Genomic DNA, 8,523 nt, shown 5'->3' with positions numbered 1-8,523 from the left:
TAACAACTAGGCTGTGTCTGTTACATTGTAACAGCTGGGATTGTGTCTCTAGGGTGAAACCATGTTAGCATTTAATGACAGTTCTTTGAGAATGTGATTTCTTTCTGGCAATATCTAAATCATGTCTATCTTGGAGATTTTCTGTAGCCTTCATTTAAATAAAACACAGTCAAGAAGTCTTCTAGATTCTTGTTGAATTAGTTTGTTTTCTGAAAAATATACAAGGGCAGATCCTTTCTAAAGATGCATTAGCTTATTAAGAGAAAGATACCATTTATTAGGATAAACATTTGATTTTTTTTTTTGTTTGTTTTGTTTTGCTTTTCGAGACAGGGCTTCGAACTCACTTTGGAGACCAGGCTGGCCTCAAACTCACAGAGACCCACCTGCCTCTGCCTCCTAAGTGCTGGGATTAAAGACGTGCGTCACCATTGCCCGGCAAACATTTGATTTTTTTTTTTAAAAAACATTTATGGGATTTTGAAGAATGAAGTTTTATCCACACATGTCTGTTTCACTTGGGTGAAAATACAAACCACTTTTTTCCCCCTATATAGGAATCTCTTGTTACTCGTACTGGCTTTCCTTTATTGTTTCTCTGTGTAGCCCTGGCTGTCCTGGAACTTGATCTTTAGACCAGGCTGGCCTCAAACTCAGAGACCCGCCTACCTCTACCTCCCGAGTGCTGAGATTAAAGACATGCACCACCACCACCACCACCCAGCTTCTTTAAGGTTTTAAAGGATGGCTAGGCTGTTGGTTAAAAAAAAAAAAATCAGGGCTGTTTTATTCTTGTCATAGTTTGCTCATACCTTTGCCATGGCTCTTGTGTGTGTAGGTTCATATGTATGTGTAGCTGTGTGATTATGTGTATATACATACATGTGGAGGCCAGAGGTCAACGTTTGTACTGTTCTTCAGTGCTGTGTACCTTTGTGTGTGCTTCTTTCTTTTTTAATTTTTGGTTTTTTTTCCCTTTGTTTTGTTTTTGTTTTTTGAAACAAGGTCTCTGTCGGTCGGATCTGGAACTCACCAAGTAGGCTAGGCTAGGCTAGGCTGCCAGCCCGCCCCAGAGATCCACCTCCCTAGCAACAGGATTATAAATATGCGGTCCCATGTCCATCTTTAATTCTGCCGGTTCTGGAGATTGAACCCAGGTCCTCATGCTTGCAAGGCGGGCACTTTCCCAAGTGAGCCACCTCCCCAGCTCTCCGCAATTGTCTTCTGTGCAGGGCTTTATCCCTTCCCTACTGGAACTGAACTCAGGACATTGTGTGCATGGTAGACCAGCGCTCTCCCACTGAGCTACTGGCTGCCCCCCTTACTGTTTGTTTGTTTTTTTCTTAATTTCTACATCTACTTATCTTTTCAGATGTGTGTGTGCCTCCTTCCTGCTCATCAGATTCCTCACAGCAAGTGGACCTTTCCCCACAGAAGGCCGAAAGCGGGCTTCAGAAACCAAGCGTGAGATCACAAACACAGAGAGGGTCTTAGACACATTCTTACACACAGCCAGGGTTCAGCTCACAGGACCAGGCTCTGTCTGCTCCAGGGTCACTTTGTCAGAGGAGGTCTCTAAAACATTACGAAGATTGCTTGGCAACTCCCATCTCCTGGCCCATCTTTAGCAACTCAGAAATTATTAATTGGGAGTCTATTCTGGGCTACTCATTGTACTGATTAAAGTAATTCACACTAATGAGCAATGACTGATGGGCTGAATTCTCTAAAGGGCAGTCACATTGCTAAAGTGTGCACATTAATCCCGATAAACCTCCCATTCAGGGAGTAAATGTGAAGCAGACCATTAACACTCTAGTTGGGAGTTCCTATGGCAAACAAAGGGCCTCTTTTCTACTTGGTGTCCTAAGTAGACCTTAGAAAGTGGCTGGGACAATGCAAGATAGGGACAATCTGTTCACGTACAGGAGAGACTCTTTGAGAGTACAAGCTGAGTGTGGTTCTGCCCACCTCACAACTCTCTAGCCCAGTGGTTCTCAACCTTCCTAATGCCGCAACCCTTTAATACAAGTCCGTCACGCTGTGGTGCCCCCCTACCACAAAATTATTTTCATCGCTACATTATAACTGTAATTTTGCTACTGTTGCAAATCATAATATAAATATCTTTGTTTTCTGATGGTCTTAGGCAACCCCCCCCCCCGAAAGGGTTAGTTGACCCAAAGGGGTCTCGACCCACAGGCTGAGAAACACTGCTCCAGCCTGTGGTTTGTGCTGTCTTCACCTACGCTCCAGAGTGTGAAGTTCATATTGAGGTCATGGGTAAGCCAACTTTGTCTAGTTTTTATTCCTGTTGCCGTGACAAATGACGTGACCACAAGCAACTTTAGGGAGAAAGGACTTATTTGGCTTACAATTCCAAATCTCATTTCCTCACCGAAGGAACTCAGGGCAGGAACTCAAAGACAAGCCTGTTTGCTAGTCCATACAGTGTTACCCCTGACCAATGAGTGACCTCGCTTCACAGCCAAAGAAGCGCAGCAGGAACCACGGGAGAATGCTGTTTTCAGGCTGGCTTGAAAGTTTATGCTCAGCCAGCTCTTTGATACAGTTCAGAGCCATCTGCCCAGGAAATGGTGCCATTCACAGTGAGCTGGGCCCTCCATATTAAATAATAATGGACGATTCCCCATGGACACACCCATAGACTAATCCAGTCTAGGCAATTCCTTTAATTGAGGCTCTATTAAGTGATTCTAGGTTATGGTGTGTTGACATTTAAAACTAACCAGCATATATACTGTTCTTTTATTGTGAGCTCTTGTTCTCAGGGTCCCTCCCATTCCTCAACTTTCCACGGAACATTCTCTGGATACACAACTTTTTAAAGGTTTTCAGGAGGACAGTCCTGGAGTTATTAGATCCTCTCCTCTCCCCAGCCCCTGATTACTGGAATATTTCGAATGAGAGAATATTTAGGATCAGAGATGAGAGGCATCAGGAACATGTGGTCTAAGCCAAATGACCTATTTTCGAATCCCAGGCAAACCATGAAGACAGCCCCATCTGGCCTGTGCCACCTTGCAGTGGTTAATATATCTGGCTTATTCATACCAACTTATGCCACTGAACGTCAGTTTTGTTGGCAACTGGATACATCTTGGAAAAGGATACTATTATTGAGGAATTACCTCCAACAGATTGGCCTGTGGAGACGTCTGGGAGCATTGTCTTGATTGCTTATTGATGGAGGAGGAGGGCCAGACCACTGTAGGCTGAACCATCCCTACGCAGGTGGCCCTAACAAAAGTAGCTGAAGGTGAGCAGGTAAGCAGCAGGTTTCTGCTTCAGTTCCTGCCTCTAGGTTCCCCCTGCCTCAGCTTCCCTCCGTAACGGACTGTAATTGGTAAGCCAAACAAATCCTTTTCTCTCCATGTTATTTTGGGGCATGATATTTATCACAGCACCAGAAAAACAAACCAGGACACTGGAAACGTAATGTAACTCTCAGGCTATATCACTTCTGTATCTGGCGATTAAAACAAAGCAAAAAAACGATCACGTGTGCCTGATAGAGCAGTTCGGCCAACTCTCAGAAGCTCCATCAGAGGATCCATGTCGGAGAAGCTCCGCTGACTCTTTCCGCTCTAGAAGCTTCCCAGCGGTGGCGAGAGAGACCGGAGTGAAGCAGGTATGTGAGAGAACAGAGCTTCCCCCTTTCATATCTGCTGGAAGGACTTCCTGAAGTCGGCTGTGTACCCTTGTGTTCAGTGGAGGGCAAGAGAAAAGCACCCTCTGCTCTCAGCCAGGGCGTGCAGGCGCTGCGCCTGGCCATGCCCGGCATGTTTAACTATAACTCTTACCGCTTGCCCTTTTACCATCTCAGCTAGGTCTTGAACCTATATCCCAGTACCCTTTATCAGCCTTTGGTAGACGGGTCGGTCGAAAGATAGAAAGAGAACCAAGTTTCCAAAGTGAGAAGACAAACCTAGTCAAATCCTCCAGCACACGACTGTTTACGAGAGGGAAGTCAGCGGGCCCCAAGAGGTCGCTGGTGGCGCAGGAACCGAGACCAGATTGTAGAGAATGGAGGAAGAAAAAAAAAATCACACACACCCAGAAACTTTCTTCCTTGTTGCTGATCCTCGGCCCCCTCCTCCTTCCCTGCCCGCCCCGGCAGAAGCCGTAACGTGACACCAAGCCGAGCGAGGAGCCCCCGGGTGGGGAAGGAGGAGAGAGCCGGGGAGGGCAGAGAGCGGGGCGGCTTTGCGCCCAGGAGAAAGGGGAGGAGAGGAGAGGAGGGAAGCCCCTGTCAAGGAGGTGGAGCGAGAGGGTGGTGTCCGCCTCCCGATCCTCCCTGCCTTGAGCTAGCCGAGCCTGAGTCGGGACCAAACACGCCGCCCGAGACCCACACAAAGCCCGGGGGGTCCACGCTGGCGCTCCTGGCGAGCCGTGAGCGAGCCCGGGGCACAGAGGGACCTGGGGCACGGGGCTGCTGCTAGCGGGACGTGCGACAGGGCGCGGGCTACGATCGCCACCCCCACGCCGGGGCCCGGGACATCTCGGGCCCTTCGGGGCCGCAGAGGGCGGCGGGGACCAAGATGAGGAGAGTGCCCTGAGCCCGGCAACTTCGGCCCCTCCCCGCCCCCACCCGGCTGCCCTCGGCGCGTCCCTCTCCATGTGCAGCCGGTCGGCCAGGCGCTCCGGCTGGCGGCGGATGGGTGACCTCTTCCTGGCCCGGGCGGGCTGTGCGAGGCGGCGGAGCCGGCGATGAAGAAGAAGCAGCAACAGCAGCAGCAGCATCCCAGCGGCGGCGAGGATCCCTGGCCCCATGGGGTCCCTGTGGGGGGCGCCCCTCCGTGCCTGGGCGGCTGCAAGCGCCGGATTCCGCTGCTGCCTTTCTTACGCTTCTCCCTCCGGGACTACGGTTTCTGCATGGCCACCCTGCTGGTCTTCTGCCTAGGCTCTCTCTTCTACCAGCTCAGCGGGGGACCCCCTCGCTTCCTGCTCGACCTGCGGCAGTATCTGGGTAAGCAAGGGCGGCAATCGGCCCGACAAAGTTGGGCACCCGGGGAAAGAGTGATGAGCGGAGAACATCTAAAGCTGTCACAGCCACCACGGTCCCCGAGGCTCCCTAGGTGCGATGCCAGAGAGCATCCCTCCAAGCGGCAGCTGGGAGCGCCTGCTTCCTTCTGCGCGCAAGGCTGTCCGCAGCTGTCCAGGGCGCCAGGCAGGTACCCCGAGACTGGGGCACCACGTACCTGTCTCCCCAACACCACCACCACCACCACCACTCTAATTGGCGCAGTGTATGTTTGTGAGTGTGCGTGTATTCTCTGGCCTGGTGGTGCGGGAACAGTTCACTCAGTGATTATGGTTAATGACTTCCAATCCAGTCTGGTCTGGTTGTGTGGGTTGGTTTAGCCCCGCTTTCCAGTCACTTCTGGAAATTCTATCCAGTGGGTCCCCCTTTTGTGGGTTGGCCCAGGTGAGGCTCCACTCTGTCCCTGGGCTGACTTGTCCCTTGGCAGCACCTGCTCACCCTGCAGACTGAAGCGAGGGTATGGGAGGAACGGGGACTGTCCGGTAGGTGCCCGTCAGCGGCCTCGCCTCCGGTGAACTGTGGAACTTCTGCCCTGTGTGTGTGTGTGTCTCAAGTCAGAACTTCTTTTTTTTTTCGGTTTGTGGCTAAGGAAGAGGTTGGAACCCAAGAAAACAGAGATTTCAGTGAGGTGTGACCTCGCTGTTCTTTCATCCGGGGCTTCTGAGTGCCAGGGCTTGGCCAGCACTCACTGAGGTCCCAGGGATGATGCTGGCTGGCTCTTGTGCCTTGGCCAAGCGAGGATGCAAATTCCTTTGACTTCTGTAGCCAGAAGAGGTCGTGTGGAGGTTGCCTCTGAGATGGTAAACATGAGCAGAAGAACCGCAAAGAGTGGTCATCTGCAGGCCCAGAATCGATTCAGGTGGAGACTCGGTCAAAATGCTGGAAGCAGAATGACCTGCCAAACTGGAGACTTCTACATTTACCTCTAAGGTCTTTAACTCGCGGAAGCAACAGGTCTAGACAGTAGGCCGTTTGGAAGGAAAAACAAGAAAACCTCAAAACCACACCAACAAACGCCTTTAGGGCGTTTGGGAGTGGAGTAAACTGATAAAATAGTATTCAGATTTTTTAAAGTTAAAAGTTTCATTTCAGTAGAAGTGTTGGGGGCACTGTGATTTTTGCAAGAACCGCAATGGAAGAGTAAAGAAAATATTGCCCTGGTCAGATTTCCAAAGCACAATTCTTAGCATCTGGCTTCATGGTTTCGGGTTAATAGGCCCTTTTTATTATTGGTCAGGGTAACCTTCATTCCTTGTAATCCTGCATTTTGGAATCCTGGGCCTTCCTTCCCAGCTCTCAGACACCTGCTCCTGCTCCTGGTAACTTTGTCTTCACTGTCAGGAACATCAGTGTCCACTAGGATGGAGAAGCGTGGAAGCTCAGGAAATTTCCCCCAGAGAGTCTCGTAGTGCACCGCCCCCCAATAAGTTCCTTTCAAGTTAAGTGCAAGGTCTAGGGTATAGAGCAAAAATGTGTTGTATAAGATTGGGAAGCCTCTGTGTCCACTCTTCCCAGGAGAGCTTGGCTTTGTGCTCAGAATGTATAGCTTTGGCTCTTCATGGTTGTAATTAGGGACTAGATAACAATTTTCATCAACCCTGAACAGTTTTGTGGTTCTCTTACCCTTTATGTGAAGGAGGAAACTCGATGTGGGGGTGAGGAGCAAGGGTATTTGAAGATAGTCAGGAAAGGTCAGTAGGTATGGCCCTCACGGGATCACTATTTTAGAAGGTGAGACATGATGCATCTGGAGGGTCGGGTGGTAGAAGAGAGAACTGGCCATGCATGCTCACCTGGAGGGCTGAATCATCTTCACTAACTGGCCATTTTCGGATGGGCGTGGTGGGTTAGACATGCCATCTTTGTGAAATGGAACCGGAATTCTCTTGCCAAATCTCTTCCTTGTTGTTCTGTCACATAGATATGACAATCATTTCTGGGGAAAGTGGGCTTGTGGTCTTTAGAATGGCCTCAAACATACCCCGGATTATATCAGGCCAAGCTATCTGCAGACTTGCTTGCCAATGTTCTCTCTCTCTCTCTCTCTCTCTCTCTCTCTCTCTCTCTCTCGTATTTTAGAGTTTATCCATACAGAATATATTGTTAGTAAAAAAAATCCTCTCAGTTTCTCTTTTAACCAGGTTTGGAGGTTCCTCCTCAAATATAGATGTGTACAAAGTTCAGTATTTCTACATCAACACATTATATTAAACATGTTCTTTACGGACTATAATTTCAATATTTGGGGCATATTATACATTTCCTGCGTGAGAGCTACTTGATTATTATTGCTCACATGAACGACTGAACTTATTTTACCAGGTAGGTAGAGTAATATTTAATGTGTTGGATATTATTATGAAAAAGCAAAACGTTACAGGTATTCGTGAAGCACGTGAACATTAACTGCACCAGTCAGTCACATGCAGATGAAAGCTAATCCACAATGTGGCACTACTGGCACCTTCTATTGTGTGTCCCAGGTTTGTATGGGAAAATTGAAGGCTAAGAATTAATGGAGGCATTGGATCTAGGATGGCCACCAAAGGCCGGTCTGTGAAATGTCCCATTCATCCTTGGCGTGGTGCTACCGAAAGGGAGTGGAAACATTACGAGTGGAAGCCTTATGAAGGAGGTTTTAGGTCAGGCCATTGGGGAGGGGTGTGTGCTCTCCAAAGGGGTTGCTGAGCACTGGCCTCTTCCTCTTTCAGTATCCAGACCTGATGCGAAAGAGTCTCCTTTGCTGTGTGCTCCCTCCATGACATCCCATAGGTCGCCACAGGCCCAATGCAATGGGCATCAGTCAGTTCTGCATCAGTGGCTCCCAAATATGGAGCCGAAATAAGACTTCGAAGTTGGTTCATCTCAGGTACTTGGTACAGCAATAGAAAGCTGCTCACGGGTGAGCGTAGGGAAAGGGAAGCGGGACCTGCCTCCAAAGCTGTCGGATTCCAGCGCCCGGTGAAAAGCACCATGGGAAGTTGAAGAAAGTGTGAATACAGCAAAGATGAGATGAGATGAGAAGGGGAATTTCGCCCACCGACTGGCTAAACCATCTTCAGGTTTACACCCACGTTTTCACTTTCCTTCCCTTCATCCTTTTCCTCCGTTTCTTGTGAGGCCGGCAGAGAAGGGAAATAATCGTAGCCACGGGTCTGTCCGAACTCTGCCTTTCTATTTATGTTAGTTACGTTTCCTCTCACTGTGACAGATGACCTTGACCCAAGCCGCTTGAGGGAGGAGGACTTTATTTCAGTTCATGGCGTCCGTCTGTTCTGGGGATGTCAAGGCAGAGTGTAGGGCGAGTGCTTATGACGTGGGGAGGAACCCAAGGCAAGGCCTGGCTCTCCCTCCTCAAAGGCCTGCTGCTAGTAGCTTGGGTCTGCCAGCTGGGAAGGCCCTGTGTCCAAGGGTTCCACAACCTCCCCAAAGAGCATCATCAGCGGGAGACCAAATGT

At 49.5% G+C, this 8,523-nt stretch overlaps 1 protein-coding gene across 1 annotated transcript in view; it reads left to right on the top strand.

The window, feature by feature from the left end:
- Nucleotides 1–4,135: 4,135 nt before the first annotated feature.
- The window catches only part of Ust (uronyl 2-sulfotransferase), a 284,504-nt gene continuing 280,116 nt past the window's right edge, over nt 4,136–8,523 (top strand). The window contains exon 1 of the mRNA XM_028861084.2: nt 4,136–4,990. Coding sequence (XP_028716917.1) covers nt 4,732–4,990 — 259 coding nt within the window. The 5' untranslated portion in view covers nt 4,136–4,731. The remainder of the gene's footprint in view (nt 4,991–8,523) is intronic.

This window comes from Peromyscus leucopus, chromosome 8a, assembly GCF_004664715.2.
Source record: "Peromyscus leucopus breed LL Stock chromosome 8a, UCI_PerLeu_2.1, whole genome shotgun sequence".
In the NCBI taxonomy this organism is placed as follows: domain Eukaryota; kingdom Metazoa; phylum Chordata; class Mammalia; order Rodentia; family Cricetidae; genus Peromyscus; species Peromyscus leucopus.
This window is presented reverse-complemented; position numbering and strand designations above follow the sequence as displayed.